At 37.1% G+C, this 25,360-nt stretch overlaps 1 protein-coding gene across 1 annotated transcript; it reads right to left on the minus strand.

The window, feature by feature from the left end:
- Nucleotides 1-1,444: 1,444 nt before the first annotated feature.
- Nucleotides 1,445-24,367, minus strand: LOC131161572 (glucose-6-phosphate isomerase 1, chloroplastic). Its single transcript, XM_058117414.1, has 14 exons — nt 23,690-24,367; nt 12,215-12,331; nt 10,777-10,875; nt 10,416-10,499; nt 9,340-9,483; nt 9,199-9,264; nt 7,789-7,857; nt 7,583-7,690; nt 5,598-5,650; nt 5,370-5,508; nt 2,978-3,134; nt 2,713-2,791; nt 2,022-2,088; nt 1,445-1,783 (listed from the first exon to the last, which is right to left on the minus strand). The coding sequence occupies exons 1-14, from the start codon at nt 24,230-24,232 to the stop codon at nt 1,655-1,657; spliced, it is 1,854 nt and encodes a 617-aa protein (XP_057973397.1). The 5' UTR covers nt 24,233-24,367; the 3' UTR covers nt 1,445-1,654.
- Between the last annotated feature and the right edge of the window lie 993 nt (nt 24,368-25,360).

Consider the following 25,360-nt stretch of genomic DNA (forward strand, 5'->3'; position numbering starts at 1 on the left):
AAGCAAGCCCCTAGTATGACCTTAGGAGATAGGAGTGGAACCCTGGACCTCACTTAAAGGTCAAAGCCCGATTGTCCGCATGTGCAAAATTAGATTTTACTGTAACAAAATTTTGTGATCCCTTTATATAAAATGGCAAGAAAGCATTGTCATTTAGTTATGAAAAATAATTTTTGTTCTTCATAAAATTACAAGTAAGTTAGCTAAATTTTTTAATTTACAACATTTATATAGCAAAATGAAAAATAATAAAATAAAAAAAAAATTTGGCACTTCATTTTTGTGGAGATGATTTATACATATATTTTGTAAAATTTTCATGTACTTACAAATATCACCTTATTTTTTAATTTTCTAAATTTATATAAAAAAAAATTGAAAAACATCTTGACATTATTTTCTAAGTTGTTTATTTCTGAGATGAAATTCAAATCTAATGTGTAAATTATGACAAAATTTAATGTAAATTATATTAAGTTTCTATTAAATCCATACAAATTTAAATCCAAATCCCAAAATCCATGACCTTTTACACCAACTAGAATAATTTTTAGAAAATTAAAAAACAAACTATCTTGTTTCTAGTTATATTGAAATCTAGAAACAAAAAATGAAAAACTTTTTTACACACCACTTTCTCTTCTTAATAAAAATTTTAAAAAACAAAACAAAAATTTTAAACTTCTATAATTCTATGAAACACTAAAAATACAAAACAAAAAATGTTTTCCATATCGACCTAAAAATTTATAAAATACTTTTTACTACAAGACAAATTAGTTGAGGACCCTGAGGTGGTGCTTTGAGTTTAAAAGAAAGTTGATATCCTACATGATTATTTCCTTTTCATTATTTTGTATGGTATAGAGACAGAAATGGATGAAGTTGCTATATGCGACAATCTGCAACAAAGGCAACAATTCATGTGATTGCCATTTCCACCAACACTGGTGCTTTTACTCTTTCTCTTTATTTTCTTTTTCTTTCCCCCTTTTTTTTTATTTTTTTAATCATACAATTTCTCATCACATAGTTTCATGTTGATCCATTGGCATTTAAACAAATTAGACTTACCCATTGTTTGCATGCCTGTTAATTTAGTTATGCATCAATGTCAAGTGAAAAATATATAACTGAACCAGGTACAACCCGGTGCAGAAGGCTCTCGTGTCGTCGGAAGTCCAAGGTGGGTGAGATGTATAAAATCTTAGCGTCATACTTGTAAAGATTTGAGTCTCTGACTTAAATGTCTGGATGGAACACTCTTGTCATTGAGTCGAGAGTCACCCTTAAACAATATTAGCCAAAACAAGACAAAACTTGCCTTGTGAGGAACTAGTTTCAAGTGCATACAAGATGCATTTACAAGTTTGGCGTCCTAATTTTTTCCTTCTGATGATAATTTATTTTATTAAATGCAAATTAGACAAAACATTCCTGCCTCTGTATGAAAATTTTATTTATTTATTTTTAAAAAAAAGGCCATATCAAACAGAATTTTATTTCAAAGTCAGTCCAGTAACAGTCCCCAATTTTCCAACAGCAGTGATACTTTTGGGGCCAAAACCAGTTTGTTTATTGGAGTTCTCTCGTGAAATAAAAACAGCTGCATAAAATGTAAAACATAATACATACTCTGAAGGGAACTCAGACATTACATCTCGTCAACATTGCACTCCCCAAGGAAAACTTTGATGCTCCTAGGTGAACCACAGCTGCCTTCGGCAATAAGTGCTCTATCATTAGCTGCTATATGTGCAATGATCTTGTAAATCATTTCAATCTGCAATAGCAGGTTTAGAAGATTGTTAGCAATGCACTTGTTACACATTGATTTGAAAAACCATTATATTAATATTACAGCATCTGCTATTGAATTTAATGGAGCATGAATTTCAAGCCTTCTTTTCGGACGAAACTCAATACAATTTTGTATTGTATTTTGTCTGAATCCACGATTCAAATCCAAGGCTTGAATTCCGAATTTCCAGACGCAAGCTTAGAAAAAACATTTTACACACATCTTCAGGAGCATGGCAACGTTCAGCGACTTCATCAATCGTCAATGGTTCAACGGGCTCCTTACAGCTGAAAGAAAATGTGATGCTAGCTATCAGTGTCAAACCTACTTCAAACAATGCATAATGATGCGGAAAGGGAATGGCATTGCCATCCCATGCCATTTCCCTTAATTATCATTCAAAAATACAAGGGAGAGAGAGAGAGAGAGAGGTTTATCAATATTACAACATGACTCAAAAGATGCTCTAATGCGTATTTCAGAGCCAAGCAAACAAAGTATGTTTTCTTTTGGCAAAGGCCGATAATTTTGAAAACAAAAAACAAAAATCTCCATAGGTCATGCATTTTTATTTTTTTTTGGCAGAACCATGAGAGATACATTTTCTATTTGTCCATGACAAAAATAAACAGAAAAATAGGAAGGGATCAGATAATGAGTTAGTTAATAACTCCAGGGCAGTAACTCCTTCAGCCATGAACCCCAGATATTCTTGATATATCATGTATTTCTTAGAGGTTAAAAATAATTGGAATTTTGGCACCTAAATGGTCGAAGCAATTTCCTTCTTTGAAGTGCAAAATTATCTGAAAACTACAAAATTCTGAAAACCAGAAGTTAAAGAGATTTTCTCAATTCTGGACAACCAAACAAAAGACCCTAGATTGTCAAGATCATGGATGACAGCATACCTTGCCTCATTGAGTACAGCTAGAACCCGCTTCTGGAGAGCTAATACTTCTCCAGCTGCTTTTTTCCCAGCTTCCACGCCTTGGATAATATTCAATTGCACATATATAGAAAAAGAGAAAGCAAACAAATGAAAAACAACAGTGAGATGAATTGATCCTATATGCATGAACTATTTTGCAAATAGTAAAGGTCGATGTCACAGGCATAATTCAGCAACAAAACATCTGGTTCACTCTGTTTAGTAAAAAAAAACCAAGCATTTACCAGGTTGATGGTAAGCATTAATGTTGACCAGCGAGGCATATATTCCAACTGCTCGCTCATACAGTGCTATTAAAGCCCCCACAGACCTAGGCGTGATTTCTTGCACGGTGACTGTAATTGACTCCCGGTCATTGGCATATAAAGCTGATCTTGTTCCCTGATCGAATTTAATTCAGTTAGAGAAAAATTGATTGGGAGAAGTGTTGAACTACTAATCAAGCTCCACACCAGCCCCACCCCCACCAAAAAACAAAGGCAGAGAAGCCACCATCTTTTCTGTGGAAAAACAAAACATCACAACCTATCCCTAAATTTTAAAGCTATCAGGCACAGTTCCTTAACTGGATCCCAATAAATCCAATTATGGAATGCTGTATTTGATTTCTGGTGAAAACAATAAGGTATCTTTTTACAATCATATACTTGATAAATATTTGACCATAGTCATCAAAAGTGCAAGGCGCACCGAGGCACAAAGGGTACTTGGAGCTGAGGTGCAAGGCGCGAGGCGAAGGTGAGGTGCACAATTATTAAAATTGTGTACAATGCCTATTTGGTGGGTAATTGATATATGAACACGTCAATAGTAATATTAGAATCTAAAATGCCAAAATATTCAATACCAAAATTGGAAATTTAATGAAATTGCCAGCAATAGGCCCAAAAGCATCAACATAGTTCAACATCAAAAGAAAAGAGCACGATAAAAGAAACAGCAGCTAAATTGAGTAAAAAAATGTTATATATTAGCTATAAACTAGCATTAAACTACAAAATTAATTACATATAATATTATAAGAAGCAGCAGCACGCAGGAGGCAGGAGGCAGCAGAAGAACTGAAAAAGAAGAAGAAGCAGAAGAACTGAAGACAAAAAAGAAGAACTGAAGCAGAAGAAGAACTGAAGAAGAAGAATTTAAAAAGAAGAAGAAAAACTGAAAAAGAAGAAGCAGGTGAAGAAGAAGATGAACTGTAGAAGAAGAAGAAGAAGAAAAAGAAGAAGAAGAATAAGAAGACGATGACTTACTAGTTTGAACTTCGAAGCTGATGAGTTGATGACTCACGAAGGCTTGAGCCTCGAAGACGAAGGGCTCCTGCTGGTTTAAAGGCTCAAAGACAAACTCACGAAGCTCCTGCTGCTTTGAAGGTTCGAAGAAGGGTTCTGGCTGGTTTCCTGCTGGTTCAAAGGGTTGAAGATGAATCCAGCTGGTTCGAGTCGAAGGCTCGAAGACGAAGGGCTAGGGCAGTAGGACTGGGTTCGAGTTGAAGGCTGGATTGCTGGAAGAGGGCTAGGGCTCGTTCTGGCTACATTTTCTTTATAACAGCTTCAAAAATTTCAAGGTGCGACTCACAGCGCCTGGCGCCTAAGTGCACCTGCCTGCGCGCCTCAACAGGAATGAGGTGCTAGCCTCGTCGGAGGCGCTTTTGACTACTGTATTTGACAAATCAAATCATGATTTTTGAATGCTTTCAAGGATTTCCACCATAATTATTTTAATCATGGTGCACATCATCAGAAGGGATACTGGGAAAAAGCCAAAGGCAGATTAGTAAATTACTTGTAGATTTAATTATGCACGGCATTTTGCGCAACTAAAATAGAATGCTAGCACAGAGTTTAATTACAACAGAGGGAGTAATCATTTCTATTCAGAAATCTCAAATTTAAAGCCAGGATAGCTAGCAGTATGAAGAGGGAGCAATCATTGTTATGCACAACTTGCTCTCATTATATATTATTTTGCTTCCTGCAAGATTTCCATAAAAGCTTATTGGGTACCAATAGAGATGCCAAGATCTTCCAAAAGTACAAAGTGATGGCCTTGGCAAGGCCAAATTGAGTCCTCATGCAGTGGGCAGAGGTCACTGTTCTTGCAACACCTAATGCAGCAGTAGAATATCTGTGTCCAAACCAATGGACATAAGTACACTTTTAACTTCCAACACAGAAAGCTACCGCATATGCGAGGTCTAGAGAAGGGGCCGACCATGATGGATCTATAGTACCCAGCCTTACCTTGCATGTTTTGCAAGAGGCTGTTTCCATACCTTGAATCCATGACATCCAGGCCACACGGTAACAATGTTACCATTGCGCCAAGGCCTCCCTTCACTTTATTATAGCTAAATATTAAAATGCATATTCTCTTTGTATCGAAATATTTAAAGAACCTTTAACTATGCCTCAAGGCTATTGATAAGGAAACAACCAAATTAGAAATTATATGCCAAAAAAATGGATCAAATTAGTACTGTATTCAATGCAAGCATTCATGTTGTATATGTAGGAAGTTAGGAACTACTGGAATCTTGATACAAATGATGTGCACCATAATAATTTTACTAACCTTCATTCTAAATAGGTAGTCTCCATAATAATATTACTTACTAACCTGTAACATTCCAAATAGGTAGTCACCACAAGTGACACCAGGTTCAAGCTCCCAGTCATGACCAGGGGGTCTATCACGAAGCACTTCGATGAATGTCACAAAGAAGTTATGCACACCCTCTCTAAGCTGTTGAATGTAACTGTACAAAAGGAAGCATGCCTCAGCCTAGTCAGGGTTCAAATCTGGATATATATTATAGAAATTGGAATAACTGCAATGAAAACCCACGCATGCTGATCCGTGCTCCCTTTATTTCCATAGACAGTAATTCCTTGATTCACCTGTCAAATAAATTCGGACTAGGATGAGGAAACAAGTAGAATTTTTTGTTCATATTAAACATCCAGAGGGATAATAACTGAATCATATTAATTAATTTATTCATAAGAAGTTTATTTTTTACCAAGGGAACATAGTGAAATGCAGAGGAACTTGTTAAGGAGGACCTTGACATTGGTTGTCCTAAGGGTGGAAGTTCCTTTTCAGAGGAGGAGCATATTGAACTGAAAAGTAACTTGTCAAGCAGGGGCACATAGGGCCCGGAAATTGGTTGTCCTCAGTGTGGCCAGAACAGTAGTTAGTCTAGTAACACCATACGTATCACAAGGGACATTCCAAGACTTTTACTATTGCACAAGATGATGGCCCCTTAAGGAGAGTTTGACCGTGAAGTAAGATTATAAAAACCTCCTATCCGGCACAATGGTAACTCTGAACCTTCAAAAGTCAGCTCGATGTTCCAAAACTTTTACCAGTGTCAGATGATGACGCCTTAAAGAAAGATTTTCTTGCAAAGCAAGGTTGCAGCAAGATCCATCCAAAATACATACAATACCGCAATTTCAATGCTTATAACGTGATCTCAGGGCCCACAATCCTCCCATCAAATCACCACCTTCTACTTCCCGGAACACCTAAATATGCACCTTCATATTTGACCCTCCTTCCCTTTCCCAACAACCTCGTTAAACAAATATATCAACAGGCTCACAAATTGTATAAACCATCAGGCCCCACTATGCAACATCTTGAGCCAACTCCATGTTTTCCAACAAGTTCGCCCATGACGTCTCATGTACTTATGCTTGCATAATATGTACATTTTCCCTATCCTCACCTCTGTTGCTAGAAAATTTGAAACTATTGAGGGTATTCCTTTGCTGAGATGGGGTGGCATAGCACAGAATTGGAGAGAGAATTAAGTGAGAGAGACAGAGGAGAAGAGGAGGATGAAGGATAAGAAGAGAAAAACTATGGCAGGGCAATGATTTAACCATTATGTGAGGGATGGGAACACAATGAGAAGAGGTTAGAATGTCAGAAGGAATTTTAGAGAGGCAGAGTGGAAGACACTGTGTCCTATGAAGGTTCTTTCTGAAAATGGTGCGAAAAGGGGGTAAAGACAAGCTTGCTGGAAACACTTCAAGTATGCTAGTTTTCCAGCGAAAACCTTCTATTCATGAAGGGAAGAGAAGAAAGAAGGGGGGACAAATAATTTCCCTTAGAAAGCTGTGTGGAAAACCAAAGTTGCTTCTAAGGTGGCCTTTTTTTTCAGGGGGCTACTTGTTGAAGAATCCTGAGTATCAAGAGCTTGATGAAGAAAGGCATGCGTATAATAGTTAACAGATTTTTTTTTTCTTTGGCAGTGAACCACATTCAGTTATGTTGCAGCTTAACCAAAGTGCCGTGGAACCTGATTTAAACAACGCTTCGCATAAAATATGTGGTGGCACAAAGAGTGGGTCAGAGCTATAAGTTTGGAGAAGTTCTAGCAGTGGAATGAGAACAGAGTCGTATGATGCTGCACCTCAAGCAATTTTTTTTATTATTTGGAGAGGGAAAAACAAGGACTCAAGAAGAAATTGAAAGTTCCTCAGAAGTAATAAGAAAGGAAGTGGCTCTCTATTTTATACTTCTGCATGAGTAGTCTCTATCGTAACAAATTTTACCTCCTCTGTGAAATTTGAACAAAGTTATTTATGTGGTTGCAGTTAGATTGTATAGTCTCTGTTATTTTTTACTCAAATGACACCCCTGGAATCCTTTTAAATACATACTAATTTACTTGTCTAAAAATAAAATAAAAAAGAGAGAAAAACAACACATATGCTTTAGCATTTTAAGTTAGACTAGTCTTCCATCCTTCTAACCCATTAATGAAATCAGTCATGCAAACAAAAGATTGGAAAAAGATGGGTTGTACTTGAACATACCCGATTACCATTGAGGTCAAATTCCTTCCCAAGTGATTCCATGACAAGCTGCTGCAAATACCTACTAAAGAGTAATAAACTGTCCTTGTAAGGAAGAACGACCATATCCTGTATAAAGCCAAAGAGAAGAAAGGAATCAGTGAATCTGAAACATAGCACAAATAATACGCCAAAACTGAGGAGACTATAAAAAAAAAATTTAATACCTTGGACCCAACTCCATCTGAAGCCCAGTACCAGCACAAGGCTAACAATGCTGCTGGGTTGTTTCTTACCTGAACAAAAAGACATTACTCAAAAAGGTTTTCAGTATTCCTGATTTGAGCAAAAATCTATTAATCAAAAATCTTTTCATTAACTATATGGAATAAATTCTCATGTCAGAGTTACTTATGTGATCTTTCATGAAATTCATATATTCATTCACAATTCTCATGGGAAGCAGGAATTTTGTACCACCTCAACACTGGCCAACCTCAGTTCAAATATATTTGTCAGCTGGGTACTTGAAGATTATTTTCAGAGATAGTAGCTCTTTTTTTTATAATAAAAGAAATTGCATAAAGAAAGGAGCAGATTACAATCTAAATAGATGACAAGGAATCCTCAAGAAAAAGAAAAACATCAAAATAAAAACAAAAGAAACTGATTAAAAGAACTAGATAAGAAAGCTCCTCTTTAAAACCTTCCCACTAAAATTCCCGAACACTGCTGGGTAGCTAATTTCCCACTGTCCCTTCTTCATCTTTGTTTTACCCCCTTTCCATTTCCAAACAAACTTCGTCACCTCCAGTTTCAGAAAACTAAAGGCCCTTCTTACCCGGCAATTGTTGAGCTTTTAAGTCCTTCCCTTTAATCTCCTACAAGAGTAGACAGAATCCCATCCTACACTGCTGCTCCTTACCCATTCCATCACCCTCAAAGACTCTCCAAAAACGTCCATCAGAGATGTCCACCCAAACAAAGACCTCTCATCAAAGCATTATATATTTTCTAGCAAAACAACATTCTATGATATTGGATAGCATATAGGTTTATTTAGAAAAGGGCAACGGGATGCGGCTGCTTGATTATCATGCCACCACTCCAAGGCCATTCACGCATTTCAATGCACCAAGCTCTTAACAAATGAGAATAAGCAGATTAATTACAACAATACACCATAACACTTGACAAATTGTGTTGGAAGAGCTAGGAGAAGAATAAAGGTCCCTGCAAAGAGTTCCTTTCCTGAAAAATAAATCCTAGAGTTGAGTCAGAAGCAGACTAATGAAAAAAACAATCATCAAGAGTAGTTCAGTGAAAACATTCACCATTTAGTGCAATTACTTTTTCTTTCTTTTTTCTTTTTTTCTTTTAATTTATTTTGATAAACAAAGAATTGCATTAAAGATAAAGGCAAAGAATTACAACAAAGGAAATAGTCCAGTGCAACTTCTGTGAGTGATGACTATTTCTACAGTTTTGTTCATTCTAAAGTCATATCCAAATTCTTATTATACAGATTATATCCAACACTTTCCAGGTTATCTACTTCTTTTACAGTCATTATAGTTTGAGTATAAAAACAAAATATATTGTTTTAAGACAGATATCTAAAATAACTAAATCATTACCTCAGTGGTCCTATTTGCCTCATCCATCAAAGACGCGCCAGCAAGCATTTCTCTAATGTCAATTCCCTACAGAGAATAATGTTTGTAAATGAGTATGCATTTAAACACATAAATGACCACATCAACATCAAGATCACAAACCTGAAGTGCTGCAGGAAGTAGACCAACTGCAGACATTTCAGATGTTCTACCACCCACCCAGTCAAACATAGGAAACCTAGCTACCCAACCCTCAATTCTAGCAGTGTTGTCTAACAATGAATTTTCTTGTGTAATAGCAACACCCTGCATAAGAATATATTTAATCAAAAATCAAACTTTAGCAATTCTGAGATTGGAAAATACTGCATGCAGAAGCATTATACTCAAGTAATGAAAAAGTCTGCCAATGATGTAAGCAAGATATTATTTATAGTTTGCAACCATTCAAGTATATAAGCAATTCATTGGTACGTCAACAACACCATGTCAATGGAAGAATGTTTGACATGGTACCTAGTAAGTAGAACATGCATACATTAACAATCAGAGTATACACCAAACTTAAATGAAGGTTGAGGTTCAAAAAATAAAATAAAATAAAATAAAATAAAATAAAACAGCAAGCATGCCTGTAATTAAGGACTGAGTACAGGAACCATATCGTTCTAAATGATTTTGAACGTAGAAGTTACTCATTTCTGTAGCAATTTTATTTGTGATTTATACAGAGACAGCGGTAGTAGAAATGCATCTGAAGTAGGCTTAGTATGCATTAGAACACACTAAATTGTACAGAAGACAACAATCAATAATGAATACTCGACGAGCTATTGTTATTAAACAAAGTTCAACCTCATGGTTGACGTTACAGCATTGCATCTTCCTCAATAGTAGAAAGGCAAACAGTAAATTTTGAAGCAAGAAAATATTCTTGTGCACAAGGGGCTCAACCATATCAGAAACTTCGCTGCGAGGAAGGAGAAAATGGGAGAAATCACAATAGGAAATCAAGAAGCCCAGAAAGTCATACATAATTTTAGAACCAAGAGCCAAACGAATTGCCCTTTCAAAGCATACAAATTAATACACATCTGGTTTGCTATTAAGTTTCACAATATCTGTATTACCAGATTGCAATGGTATCTCCAAGTTGGTGCCAAAATAGAAGTTTACATTTACACAATAAGAGGGTAGAAAAATAAATAAAAGCAGAAACAAGAACCTGGGATCAAAACCTGTTTTGCAAAATCCAGGCCAGCTTCACGAAAGGCTTTCTGCACTTCCAATAAACCATTTCTAGTTTCGGGAGTACCACCACTCTAAATAAAATCAGAGATGATGTCACATGAGCAACATACTATTTAAATAAAAAAGGGCGTCTGTGGGCCACAAGGCTCCCCTCTTTGTGATGGTAGAGGGAGGGTCGCCACAATGTACACAGCCTTACCCCTGCTTTTATGCAGAGAGGTTGTTTCCGTGGACTCAAACCCGTGACCAACCAGTCACAAAGGAGCAACCTTACTATTGATCCAAGGCTCACCCATTAAAAGAAACTAAATTACAAAGCAAAAAAAAAAAAAGATGTTCCATGCCAACCTTTGAAATTACTACTACAAGAGTGGTAGCAAGCTCAGGGCCAAGCTGTGCAATTTGATGATCAATTCCAGCTGGATCTGTATTGTCAATGAATCTTATCTGCCAACATTAAATGAAAAAATATTATCTGCACACCGAACGAGAAACTGCCCATTCAGAACAGATCAAGACATAAGGCAATAGAATCAGACTTAAGAAGAAGCTGATAGTAAAGGGTCTCATTTCCTAAGAGGGTTCTCTTAAGTGCGTAAAAACTGCTTAGGATCCCTTAGTTCTGCATAGAGAATCTGAACCTCTAAAGTGGTTGGAACACCCAAGCATGTGCTTGGACACACAGATCAACAGCCATTAATTCATGCCAATGGCAGTCCCCTCAATTCTTGCCCAGCAGACAAAAAGGGTGCAAATAGCATGCAGTTATTCAGACAATCTGATCTATATAAAATATACGATTATATAAATTAGATAAAAACAACCAATTCCAACCTAAATTCTCAAAAAATGATTATAATACACCTATTTTTCTTACACCTGCAGAAATCAACCTATTTAAAATCTGTGGCACAAAAATTTTTACATCATAGAATTATTGGCATATGGTCGACTATAGACAATTGTCCAACAAGTTCTTAAAGACTTGGCACTCAATAAAACTCTTCATGTTCATTTATTTATCTATTTTAATTAGAAGTATATAAAACAGGTATAATTTCAGTTAAACAATTCCTTTTTTCCCAAAAAAAAAAAAAGCTTTTCTAAAACCCATAGTAAAATCAACCTGGCTTGGACAAAAATATATATGAATTTCAGAATGCTTTCAACTGGTATTAACCAAACTTGAAAGAGATTTGATGAATTTATTTATTAGGCAGGGGTCAAACCAATCCAGCTGCGGAGATGATGGAGTTAACACTAGGTTCGGTAGGTTTTATCTATTTTAAGGCAACAAACTGCTTTGCCTTTATACGGCTTTGCATTCACCAGCCAACCCCAACTCACTTGACAATATGTTCAAACTTTCCAGTAATCAACATTAAACGAGAGAGGGAGAAAGAGACAGAAAATAAATAATTAAATATACACTCATACATATACATGTGTGTGTGTGTGCACAGAAGAAGGAAGCAAGTTACAAAGATGGGCAGTACGACATTTCATGAAAATAGCTTCATTTCATTAGGAAAAGCAAAAGGAGGGGGCAAAAGCATTTTCAATGGGAAAACAAATTACTTGGACAAAAAAGATCCATACATGAAAAATGATCAATTAGAATGGATAGTATAGAAAGGGCATACCATCAAAGTAGAAAATGTATCTCTAAAATTAAGAGACAAACAACTCTGTGCAGAAAGATACTTGCCATAATACCAATGAGAAGGACAACTGAGGAAATTGTAGGAACACCATCTCTACATTCTATAGAAATGTTCTTGAGTACCTTGAGAGGAGGATTATCAGGAGCCAATGCCTCTGCAACAAACTGCGGCCCAAGAGCTGAACCACCAATTCCAACAGAAAGTACATGTGTAAAGCAGGGGGAAGATGGGGGCTTAATCTGCAATTTATTGTCAGATGCAGAGCATAAGATAAAAGTGATAAGCATGATGAGCAAAGATTCTAACCAACAACATAATGCAGATTATATTATAGTCCTTCAGGAACAAAGAATCAGCAAGCATGTCACAGCATGCACATAGGGGTGTACAAAAATTGCCAAAAAACTGAAAACCAGACCAAAACCGGACCAAAATCACAAGCGGTTTGGTTTTTCGGTATTCAGTTTCGGTTTTGGTTCCAGAAAATGAGAATTTTTGGTTTTGGTTTCAGTTTCTGTTTCATAAATATAACCGAACTGAAAAACCAAAAAGCCAATTTAAATATAAATTATATATATAAATCAATATAATTAATATGTATTAATATATGATTGGTCAATTATCCTAGTTGTAGTAGGTGGCCCCACACTGGATTCGCTCCCTTACTATAAGTGAAGGTAGGGTTTCTTCTCAATTCTCACATTCTCATTTCTCAATATCAAGTTCTAAACCGTTCCCCACCCCCCCCCCCCCCCAGCCAAGTCCCTGACCCTCTGCGCTGCCGCCTTGTGGCTCTACCTCCCTCCCCAGTCCCCACTTGGCCAGGCCAGCAATGGCCACTCTGCGAATCGAAGCAAAAGCCTCCAAGTCCTACACAACCTCAGGCCTAGCTCCCAACCTTCAGGCTTCTGTCCTAGCCTCCTAGCTTTTTTTGCTGGACATCTCGGCCTATAGCGACGGCGATCTTGGCTTTTTTCCGGAGGCTCAGGAGCTCTTCTTTGCTTGAGTCCCTCCCTGTCCTCCGGACATTTTACCCTAGCACATGTGACCACCTCATCCTAGCCTCTTCTCTCTCGAAGGCTCTTCTTTGCTCAACATGAGTCACTTCCTCTTCTCCATTTCCTTAGCTGTTTTTCACTTTTACTAGTTCGGAACTACTGAAGTGCCTAAGCACAAAATTGATGTTCTACTGTTTGAATGGCCAAACGCAAAAATGGTTTTAATGTTCCAGTGTTCAAAAATCATTAAAGAGGGACTGCCCAAACACAAAAAATGCGTCTTCAGAGTGTACTTGCGACCCCCACTACACACTCCTTAGCTACTGAATATTTAAAAAATCGGTTAAAAACCGAAAAAGCCGAAACGGAACCGCCCATTGTTCGGTTCTCCAAGGGATAATAAGTTCGGTTTGGTTTCAGTTTCGGTTCGCCAAGATTAAAAACCACAGAGTTTGGTTTAGTTTTCGGTTTGGCCCATAACTGAACCGTTATAAACCGATTACACCCCTACATGCATATGATTCATTGTGATATTGTAGATAGTTTGTTTTAAAAGCCAAAGGCAAAAAGTGAAGTATTTTAACCTATATGAAGCGAGGCATAAGCCTTCAAAGAATTTTATCTTTAAATAAATAGTTATGCTACGCATCATGGGCCCGTGATGGCACGGGCCCACGTTGCAGGGCTTCACAGATACACCAGTGTGGGCCCCACACTGTGGTATCCAGTCCCGGGTCATCATAGGCCCGTGACACTGAGCATTTTCCTTAAATAAAATTATGAAAATAAATTACATTTATTTTTAAAAATAAATAAAAATAGAAATAAAATGTAAAAAAATATATATATCAAATACTTGTTGGGCTTTCAAAAAATACAAACTTGAATTCATTAAGTAAAATCATTCCAAGAGACGGTTATAACATTACAAAGTTCAAACTATTTGCAAGATCTAAATGAAACTCTCAAATTTTGGTAAGGTAGTTCAAGAGATTTATAAATCAATTCATATTACCACACTCCTTTCATATAACATGTAGTTAAAATTTTTAGGCCAAATCCAAATTGAGATTCACACACCCAAAATAGGTAACCCTCAACTACAAAGGTGCTTTTTGTACAAATGCATAATAAGCCCCACTGTGTAATGTGTTGGCCTTCTTGGCAATTATTATTTTAGACAAAGCCTCAAACCATCTTAGGCATTCCTTATCTTGAGGCAAGCCTCAAGGCGAGTCTAAAACACTGGCAGATACCTCATTTTGGTCCACATTTACTTGACCTAACTTCATTTTGGTCTTAATTTTAGGCCCATGTGCATTGCATTCCATCATTTTCTTATAAAAAAAGAAAATTATTAGCGACGAGGAAAGAGAAGCTACAATAAAAAAAAAAAGGACAAGTCCTCACACAAAAAACCAAACTAAAGAAAAATAAAATAAAATAAAACGAAAAACCTAACACAGCCAAGTCAAAGACCCTTTTCCAACCCTCCATCAAAATCAATTGAACATCGAAATCTGAAAAAGCCCATATTCAGTTTGCATAATTATAAGTCTAATCACAGCCAAACCCATCTTGGTAAATCATAGAAGTCCCCATTCATGCCCAAATGGGAAAGGAGTTTTGCAGGAAGACAGGGACCGAACTGCAACGACTAGGACTTGAAGGGTTTTGAGCATGAGCTACCCATTCACGGCCAGGACCCACAATTCTGTAGCCACCCAAATAACTTTGGCAAACCATCGCGTTTAAAAGAAATTGAAAATCACGAAAATGGCCCAAATAACGCAACCACACACTAAGTCCCCAACACCGCTCATTTGAGTGTCACACAGCGCTTTAGCATGCCAACATGTGCTTTCCCTTTTTCTTTTTTCTTTTTTCTTTTTTCCTATTTTGTTTTCTGCAATTTTCTATTTTCTCATCTTTAAGTTCTTTTAGACATTTGGATGCCTTGCTTGAGAGCTAAGGAAAAATACTAACTCTAGAATTTCCATTTATCTAGAAATAAGATCCTAGAGTGCCTCCTTCTACTCATTCAAAAATTTGGAGGGTTAGAGTGCTGGATTGAAGAGCGAAAGGACTAAGGAATGCCACCCTCTTCAAACACTATATTGTAAGGAAAAAAGGAAGGAAGGAAAAAGTTCTAAGGCCTGCCTAATTCAAATTAGAGGTATGTAGATTGATTATTTAAACTTTAATATTGCAAAATGGATTGCAGCATGCCTAGGATTTGTTTTAATATTTATTGTGATGATCCAGGCAGCAGGCCTTGATCAACAGTAAGGTTGCTCCTTTGCGACCGGTTAATCAAGGGGTTGAGTTCCCTACCCTCGCAAAGTGAGGAGCCTTGTGGCCTGGGGATGCTTTTTTGTTATTTTTATATGATGATCCAAGCACGAATCGCTTATTTTTGGATAAGCAAGAGAGAGAAGTTATTAAAGGGTAGCAAGGGGGGTGCCCATGTACAAAAATAACTAAGAGAAGAAATAAGGATTCTGTAAGCATCTATCAGGTACAAACCACTATATCAACTAGTTATGCGGTCATCCATCTCTCTTTCTTTCTAGTGAGCAATGTAGCTGATCCTTCAATAGCTCCTCCATTCCTTTCCCTCGACACAATCCAAAAAAAATGACAAGGGAATCATATTCAACTTTCTTCTTTCCTGGCTTGAGCAAATGCCTCTCCACTGTCTTAGCAGCTACCCAGCGCTGCCCGACCAGAGCAAGTGGCCAGATCCCACAGATTTCTAGTCCAAGACAGCAAAGGAGGATAGTTCTATGAATCAACACCTTCCTCTCACACAAAAATAAAACAAAATAAAATAAAAAATTCTGGTAATTAGTAGGGTTTTTTTTAAAGGTTGCTAATTTTAAGAATCTGCCCAAAGGTTGCCTCCCACACAAAGAAAGCAACATTTGTAGGGGCATGTGATTTCCAGATAAGTTTCCAGGGGAACTTGCTCATGGTCACAATAGGAGAACTAAGTTTCCAGTAGAATGAGTTGACTGTAAAGATGTCAGACTTGTCAAGGACTCACTTTGGTCATTGGGGGTTTCATGAAAAGGAAATTTATAGAGGCTGCCAAAAAATTCCACAAAATTATCAACCTCCCAGTCATGGGCATTCCTCAGAAAAGGAGATGTCAAAGATTATCTCATTGTCTGTAAGCTGAGAGTGAGTGCTAATCAGAGCATATTTGTCATAGGCCAAGCTGAAAATATTGGGGAAATCTTGTGCTAAGAGGAGAGGGGCCACACCAAGTGCATGTCAAAAGTAAATATTTTCTCTATTCACTATGTCAAAGTTGATAAAGTGAAAAAATCTTTCCAGCCTTTCCACATACATTTCCGAACTCCTACACAATAGGGTTTTTTGAGTTCTTTAGAATTCCATCCACTGTTGTTAAGGTCATATTTCAAAGCAATGATCTTTCTTCAAAATAAGCCTCGATAAGTGTCAAATCCTCCACATTGTGATGTAGGACAGGAGAGGGTGACCTAGTCCTACAGATTCAACCCTCACAAGCAAGCATACACACTCAAACACTTTAAATTAAGAATTCAGTTATCCAAACATAAACACCATAAATCATGCTATATTTCACATGTTCAACGATTTTGAAAAGGTGTATTATGCTGTTCAGAAATAAGTCCCAAGAGTTCTTTCACAAAGGAATCAAGATAAATGCGGAATAATGCTATTTCAATATTTCAAGAATAAAAGTCCTATGATCAGCACAACAATATTCCCAGAATTGATTTAAAGCTAGCAAGTATTAATATTGCAATCTATGGATTCAAAGGGCTTATCAAATATGGAATTTCAAATTTCTAGCAAAGGGTTACAATATAAAATAAGGGTTCAAATAAGTGCTGAAATTACCAAGAGAATTGTTTGGATGACTTGACGTTGTTCAACACAAGTCTTAGACCACGCTAGAAAATTCCTTGGAACAAGCTTTGAAACACCGAGACAAACACAGCAATGTAATGGAGGGGAAGTGGAACTGCTGTAAGTATGTAATGATCTAAATGAATGCTGAATTTACCAATCAAAATGATGGTTGACTTGACGATATTCTACACAAGATAGAACTCTCCTGAAGTCCTTCATGCAAACTTTGAAATGTAACATGTATGCTGCAATGGAATGGTGGATTGTTGGCCTTGGGTGTAACTTGGTGGTGGCCGTGTGGGTGATGGAGGAAAGTCGTGAAAGTGGGATGGGGATGGAGTTGCTGGATAGAATAGTGGTCTCTCACTACCTGATCTCCAAGGAGAACGACGTAGCCTCTCACTACACAATCACAAGGATTGGACAAAGCTTAACAAGCTTCGGAATTTCCTTTCAATATCAATACTTTTCTCTCCACACATAGTTCTTACAATGAAGGGGTATATATATAGCTAGCATGGGGGAACAAAGCATTAATAAGCTTAGCTAGCATGGAGGGACAAAGACATTAAACAACTAACAATTCCCACACAAGCATGTGAGACACAAATAATAAAGACACCAATTTACTAGACACATTAATTACTCTTACAAGTTACTAACAAAATAAATGCTCCAACTTTCTAGACACAATAAATACTAAGCACAACTTACTAACACTCCAACTCACTTGACGTACTCACACAATTTCCTAACATAGACATGCAAGCAAGTTGTCATGCATGTTTACAAATTAAATACAAAACAAAAGTCAAAGGGAGGCCCAATTCGTGTGGGCCCAATGGAGTCGTGTGGGGCCCACATGGATCTTGAACTTGGACTTGCTTCGGCATCTCTACTCGGGTCTTTCTCACATTGAATAGTCTTCGAAACAAGTCTTCAAATAATCCATTCAAAATTTACAAACAATTATGAACCGATGTGAACATTGGAAGGTTGTCCACGTGTCATCATGTCGGCAAAGGAAATGTGGACATCGGGAGGCCGTCCACGTGTCACAACATTTAAAAATGACATAGGTAGAGCATGCTAATCCCCATCACATTGAATACAGGACAAACATTGGTATGAGCAGGTAAATCAAGTAGATAAACATTAGATCCAAGTTCTCTGAAAATGGGGAACAGGCCAATGGCTCGAGCATGAGATTTCTTAAATAAATTCTAGGATAGCATCATAGTCCATAGAAGAAAGCAAACCATGACAATATCACCTACATCAAAATCTCTAGTTCTACAATGCACATCAACAGCAAGTTTATAATCTAAATTACCAGTGGCAAGTTTGCAAACGTTATGCAAAGTACTCAGCAAGTTCAGAACTGCATCAAGGGGTAAAGGAACATGATCAACAGGAGCATAGAATTTGTGTCCAAAGATACACTCAAATGGACTCTTGCCTGTGGACCAATTTAGTGAATTATTATAAGCAAACTCAAAAGTAGGCAAGATCAAGTCCCAAGTGCCCTGTTTTGCTCCTACGACCTAAGGAAATCACCCAAACTGCAATTAACAAACTAGTTTGACCATCAGTTATGGTCTAGAGGTGAAAGGCAGAAAAAAAAAAAAAATCAAATTAGTGTCATCACAATTTCCAAAATGTCTCCCAAAAATAACTAATAAACTTTGCATCGCTGTGAAACATCAAAAGTCTTACAACAAGGAATAAAATGTGGCATCTTAGAGAACCTTCGACTACCATAAACATAAAATCATGACCTCAAGCTGTTTTGGGCCAACCTAGGACAACATCTATTCTCAAGTCTTTCCATGGCATGTGTTGAATGTGAAGTCTAGAAGCAAGTACAACACTGGGGAACTATCCTAGCAACATCTCTTTCTAAAGAAGGCCAATAAATCATATCCTTAACGAGGGAATGGTCTTGTCTCCACCCTAGTGGCTGGCTAAGCCACATGCATTCAGCTCCCAAACTAAAAATCTTAAAAATAAAGCCTACAAAATGCATAGTCTAGTAACCTTGAATAAACAACCCTCGGGGAAAACCAAATCAACATGGTTCCTACAAGTATTACTACTCACTTTCGAAAAGATAATACCAAAATCACGATGAGTCATATACTTGTCCTTCATTTTTTGAATCCGATAGCCTTAGTACTCATCAAACAAAGAATAGTTACTACTTGACTAAGTCCATCAATACCCTTATTCTCAAAGCCTGAACGATTCTTGAGAACAAAGGTGTACTCATTCAAAAGTTCTACCCACCTAGCATGCTAAGAACTCAAGTTCTTCTGTGAACTCAAATACCTGGTCATAGAATGGAGTACAAACTCTTAGGGCCATAAATAGTGGAGGGACTTTCTTTCTTTTTTTTCCGATAGAACCAATAGTGGAGGGATATAACCCTAGCATAAAACCCTTAATCAAAAGTGTTGTATCTTTGTTTAACCCGAGAGTTTCTGAAGAATGCTAGCACCCTCTTGGATCAAAACACTACCTATACCTACCCTAGAGGCATCACAAGCAACCTCGAAGAATCTACTAAAATCAGGATGCCTAAGTACCATTGCTTAAGCCATCTTCTTCTTCTTCTTTTTTCCTTTATTTGCCGAGCCAAGTCATCTTCTTCTTAGTCCCAACAAAGCCCTAGCTGTTAAAGGGTCCAATGAAACTCTCCTTTCTTAACAGAGTCGATGATAAGAGACACTATAGCACCAAAACCCTTAACAATATGCCTATAGAAAGTAGCTAAGCCATGAAAACTCTGAACATCTGAAACGGTCCAAGGCTTAGGTCACACTCTAATGGCTTTGACCTTGTCTGTGTCAAGTGCTATATCCCGCATAGTGATTATGAAACCTAGGAAGCACACTATACTACTCTAGTATGCTAGAAAGTAAACTTAGCTCGCATACAATTTTGCTTCCCTATGACTCGTAAAAATTACCTAGATGCTCATCTCTAGACCAACTATAAGCTAGCATGACTATTGACTCGATAGAGCCATCTTGGATCTTAATGAGGTTTTCCGTTAATTCCTAGTCTACTGCAAATATGATGACAACACAAGTCAGTCTAGGAGAATTAACTAGAGTCAGCTAGTACGTCAAGCATTTCATCAAGTTTAGGAAAGTGCTAGGGGCAATAGAGGCCAAAGGGCATGACTAACCACTCAATCAAGCCATCTTGGTTCTTAATGCAGTTTTCCATTAATTCACAGTCTACTATGAATAAGATGATAACACAAGTCAGGCGAGGAGAATCAACTAGTACGTCAAGCATATCATCAAGTCTAGGGATAGAGAATCTATAATTGATGGTGATCTTACTGGTGGCTCTATTGGCGGCTCTACCATTATACAATCCTCAAGGATTCATAATTCTTTGAGGTAAGAAGGGTAGCACTACACATGGACTATGGGCATTTCTCACAAAGCCCTTCTCAAGCAGCTCTTCTACTTGCCTTGCAATATAGCACACTCCTTTGGGTTTGTCCTATAATGAGGCAGGTAAGGCAGGCAACCATGACCCATGGACCAAAACTACAGCATGTTGAATGTCTCACATTTTATTGGAACTCATTATGAAGCTCATTAGGTAATACATTAGAGAGCTTAGGGCTATGATGATGGGACTTGCACGATGATTCTGATATAGGAAACTAGAGCAATGGGAAGGAGCAACTAACAACTAGGATGGAGGAAGAAGGATTTTTTATACTTGGAAGGGTTTTTGACAGCAACGTGCTCTAGACAAGGTTCTGAAAACAAGAGAACCTAAGATAGGTCCAAGAAATTTCGTGCAAAGTTCTAACGGAGTTTCTTTTCCTGTGACAAACTTTGAAGAAACATCATTATTTTTTTGGGTCACTGGGGACTATCTTTGGATTTCAAATTAGCAGCAATGTTTTTCTTTTCTTTTTTTTTGGGGGGGCCTAGAACTTTCTCTGAAACCCAAAGAGAGTCCCCAGTGGCCCAAAAAAAAAGATGCTATTGCAATAAAAAATCATAAAAAATAACCCCAAAATAAAATTTCAGAAATAAACAAATAAACCCCAAATTAATGTCAAAACCCTAGTTTCTTAAAAATACACCTTCTATAAAACTGTTTAAAAAGCAGAAAAGCAATTCTTCGTCAAAGATAAATGCTCCTTTGCATAGGTCGGCGATGTGATTAAACAAGGCTAAATCTAAATGGACACTGAGAATGTGAGGGCTATCCAAGTTTTGAAAGTCCCAACAAATGTGAAAGAACTTATTCCTTTCTTCTCTTGTCAACTACTATCAGAATTTGTTGAATGGTACTCAAGAGGGACCACATTAACAAGCTTGTTGAAGAAGGATGATGGGTGAAACTAGATGCACGAACACCTGGGAGCCCTTGATGACTTGTTGAAGAATCCTACCCTTGCTCTTCCTAACATCACAAAGTTGTTCGAGGTACATAATGATACATTGACTTTGCCCTTGATGGTAAGTTATTGCAAGAGGTCATCTTGTTTCTTGCAAAAGCCAAAAGGTAAATGAAGCTAAAAGAAAGTGCAACACTCAGGAGAAAGAATTGTTAGCAATTATTCATTGCCTTCGGGTATAGTGGCACTACCTAGTACCAAATTGGGTCAAAGTTTATTATAAGATGGATAACTTGACTATTAGTTGCTTTACACAACCCAAGTTATCGCCCAAGCAAGCTTGTTGATAAGAATTCCTAATGGAGTATGATTTCCTCTTTGGGCACAAGGTGGCACGGATGAATTAGGTACCAAATGCCCTTAGTTGAAAGGCTTATCTTACAACCATCCATATAGTAGCAGCAACTAAGGTTGCCATAACAATGCAAATGCACATTATAGAGAACCTTGTCAAATATCCAATGACCCAAACCACCATGAAGCTAGCGGAAAAGAGCAAAGCTTGCCACTTTTGGGTAAAGGATGGCTTACTACGAGCACAAAAAACCAATTCAATGTTCCTCTTGATATTGCAAAAGTGCCATGATACCTTGTGGGCAAGCCACTTAGGATGACAATGGACTTTTGGCATTGTTGAAGCAAGGGTATTACTAGTCGCACTTGTGAGATGATTGAGCAAAAGAAGACTGCAAAGTTGCAAGAGCCCCAGTGCCTACAAGACCATGGGAGTGTCTTCCTCAACTTCACAACTGACATTCCAGATATGGGGGCCGTAGAGTCTATACATGATTATAGACAAGTTTTCAAAGTACAGCAAGTTCATTCAAGCACCAAAGTATTGCTCGACAAAGGAGACCAAACAAATATTCTTTAAACACATTATCAAATTTGGGGTGTTTCCCAAGATATAATCAATAATTGAGACCCCAAATTCACAAGAAACAAAAATATTTAGAATCCTCAAACAACAAGCATAAACCTCCTCAACTGATCACTCTCAAAACTAATGGCCAAATGCACAAATTCAACAAGCTACTCAAGAAGTATTGACATCATTTCGTCAAGGCCAACCAATTCAATGTAGTTACTCAGTGATTCTATTTTTGCCACCACCAATATTATAGGCTAGTAGCCACTTTTACCCCACATCACAATGGTGAGTGAGTCATAGGACAGACTCCTAGTGTACATCTTCATCAAAGAATGGAGACAGAATGTTCAAATTGCCTTACCTTAAAAACCACCGAGAGAATAAAAAATAGGTCGATCAAGGGAGAAGAACTTTACACTTTAACATGGGAGACATGGTACTCGTCAAGCTCCATCCAAAACAAGGAAAGTCTCTCTGAGGCTAGGAAAGAATATTACTTCACCAATTGAAGTCAATAAGAATGTCAACAAACACATAGGAAAATGTTACAACTCAAGCTTTTCTAGGGCCTTCTTCTTGCCTTTATCCACTTGTCTTGTGCCCATTCACTTTGCATCCATACTGTAAAGAGTAGTGTAGGATTTATGTTTAAGGGTGAGTGGCCTTTTGATAAATAAGTGGAGTATGACTCATCAATCCTCACACATTCTAATGTTCCATGCACTTAAGTGAGAATAGCATAGAAAGCTCATTATGGGAGAGTGAGTGTTCACCAATCTTGTACAAGTCACTAGTATTGTGTTCATATTTAGCCAGCTCGCCTCCCTTTTTAAACACATGTTGTCGCCTATGAATGTACAATGAAATGCACCATGTTAAGTTGGTTGCTGCCATGTGATTCACATTTCTTCTTCACACTCACTAGTTGTTGCTTGTTTTGTATTTGATCTTGTGAATGTGTTAATGTGATGGATCAGCACAAAATGTTAAACTGACTAAATAAAGCATGTGCACAACTTGCATTGGATGACTTGGATGGCCCGCACAATAAGGGAGGTGCGACACCACCTTGGCCCACTTTTATATCTTTGAGGCTCAGAACAGAAGCACAAAGAAGCCAACCAAATCGCATATATGAAGTGAGGTACATCCCTCCAGTCCCCCCTACCCTACAAATTTGGTTTAATGACACAAAATCAGGCCAAAAAATTAGGTGAATCAACAACATCATGGTTCATCATTCTCAGTTGGACCTCAAGAACTTCAAATCCACAAAAGATGCCACTCTCTCTGTTCCCATCTTGCCTTATGCAAAACATACAGTTCACCTGACACATTAAATAGATCCAATGCCAATGAACAAAGATAAAGGGAAGACCCACCAGAAACTGACCTTACCACTGATGACGTCCTCGGCGAACTGGCAAACGGCATCGAGCGTCTTCTCAATCTGCGACCTGAGGAACGAAGTAGGGGCAAGCTTAGAGTTCCGCAGCCAATAGTGACCCACCATGCGCCCCTCGTCGGGGTTCGCAATCGCCCCCTTCTCCAGCTCCTGCATCGCCCGAAACGCCGCCTGAAACCTCGGCTCCATCTCCTCCACAAACTCGTCGCTAAAGCCAACCCGGCTCACGTCCAGGAACAGTCCCAGCTCCTTGTGCTGGTACAACCAGTCCACGTATCTGCGCCACAGAGCCCGCGGCTCCTTCTCTAGACCATTCCCCTGTTTCGGCCTCGGCAACCCGTCGGCGGCCGTCGACAACTCCGTCGAGATGTCGCGAGCCACGGAGTGAACCAGACCCAGAGGACGATCCGAAGACCGGTACACCAGTTTTGAAAGAGCGGGAAATGAGAAAGTCGACGGCGGCGAAGCTAGGGGAATAGGTTTCTGAGATTTGAGCGGGGAGGAGGAGTAGATGTTGGAGAGGGAAGCCATGGAAGGCGAGCTCCAGAATCGATCAAGCTAGTCGCCCGTGCAGCGCAGACCAGAGGGGTTGGGGCTGGTGTCACTCCATGGCTTTTGTTTTTGTTTTTTGATTTTGATTTTTGGTACGGCGAAATAGTTTCCATTACGTAATTAGTGGCAAGATTTGTTTAGTCATTCTAGAAATTATTTTCCCAAAAAAAATATTATTTTAAAAATTATTTTTTTAAATAAAATATAATTAATATATTTTTTAAAAAAATGATAAATCGATAAATAAATTTTTTTGCATAATAAATTCTTTTACATAATAAATTGATAAATAAATTATTTTAATATATTTTTTAAGAAAATAATAAATCAAAAAATAAATTCTTTTGCATAATAAATTCTTCTGCGTAATAAATTGGGAAATAAATTTTTTTATTGCAACGAGATTTACCACTTATTATTTCAAAAATACCATTAGAAGAATTTATTATCCCAACAATCAATCATGGGTAAAAATGATTTGAATTATTTTTAAAATTTAATAAATATATATTATACAATATAATTTTTCTTCACGAGAATTATAAAATTAATTTTAATTGATATTTATCAAAATTATAGAAATATATATATTGTGTTATATTTTTGTTTAAAGTTATTATTTTTCAGTCGCAAATAAATTTATATCATATGTATATGTTCATAATATTATTGAAATTTTTCATACAACATGTAATTTTTATAAATATTTTATTATTCATATGAATTTATCAATAGTTGTCAATTATACTAAACAAATAATATAAGATAATGTGTTAAATTGTGATATTATTGTTAAAACTAATCATTGAACTACATATAAATGACAATTAATCTTAGAAAAAATGAATAAAAAAGTTATACCAAAATATTAATTATATTATATGTTTTAATGATAATACTTAATGAAATAGTAAATTCCAAATATGATTTTTCTGCACACATTTTTTTATTAATAATAAGGTTTTATTTATATTTAGTTTCATATTAAAATAATATATTGTTTTAATTTTATATTATTATAATTGATCTTAATATTTAAATTATCTTATAATTATTATCTATTACCGAAGTTTAAAACTCAAATTCATTCATTATGTTTCAACTTAT

The sequence above is a fragment of the Malania oleifera genome, chromosome 8 (genome assembly GCF_029873635.1).
Source record: "Malania oleifera isolate guangnan ecotype guangnan chromosome 8, ASM2987363v1, whole genome shotgun sequence".
In the NCBI taxonomy this organism is placed as follows: domain Eukaryota; kingdom Viridiplantae; phylum Streptophyta; class Magnoliopsida; order Santalales; family Ximeniaceae; genus Malania; species Malania oleifera.

What these genes read in the sequence shown, in the direction of transcription:
- LOC131161572 (XM_058117414.1), bottom strand. Translation starts at nt 24,232, where the DNA reads ATGGCTTCCCTCTCCAACATCTACTCCTCCTCCCCGCTCAAATCTCAG. An exon ending in TTGTAGTAGTAATTTCAAAG is followed by an intron (nt 10,500 to 10,776) that starts GTTGGCATGGAA and finishes GATTTTATTTAG; the next exon opens with AGTGGTGGTACTCCCGAAAC. An exon ending in TTGACCTCAATGGTAATCGG is followed by an intron (nt 5,651 to 7,582) that starts GTATGTTCAAGT and finishes TTTATTTGACAG; the next exon opens with GTGAATCAAGGAATTACTGT.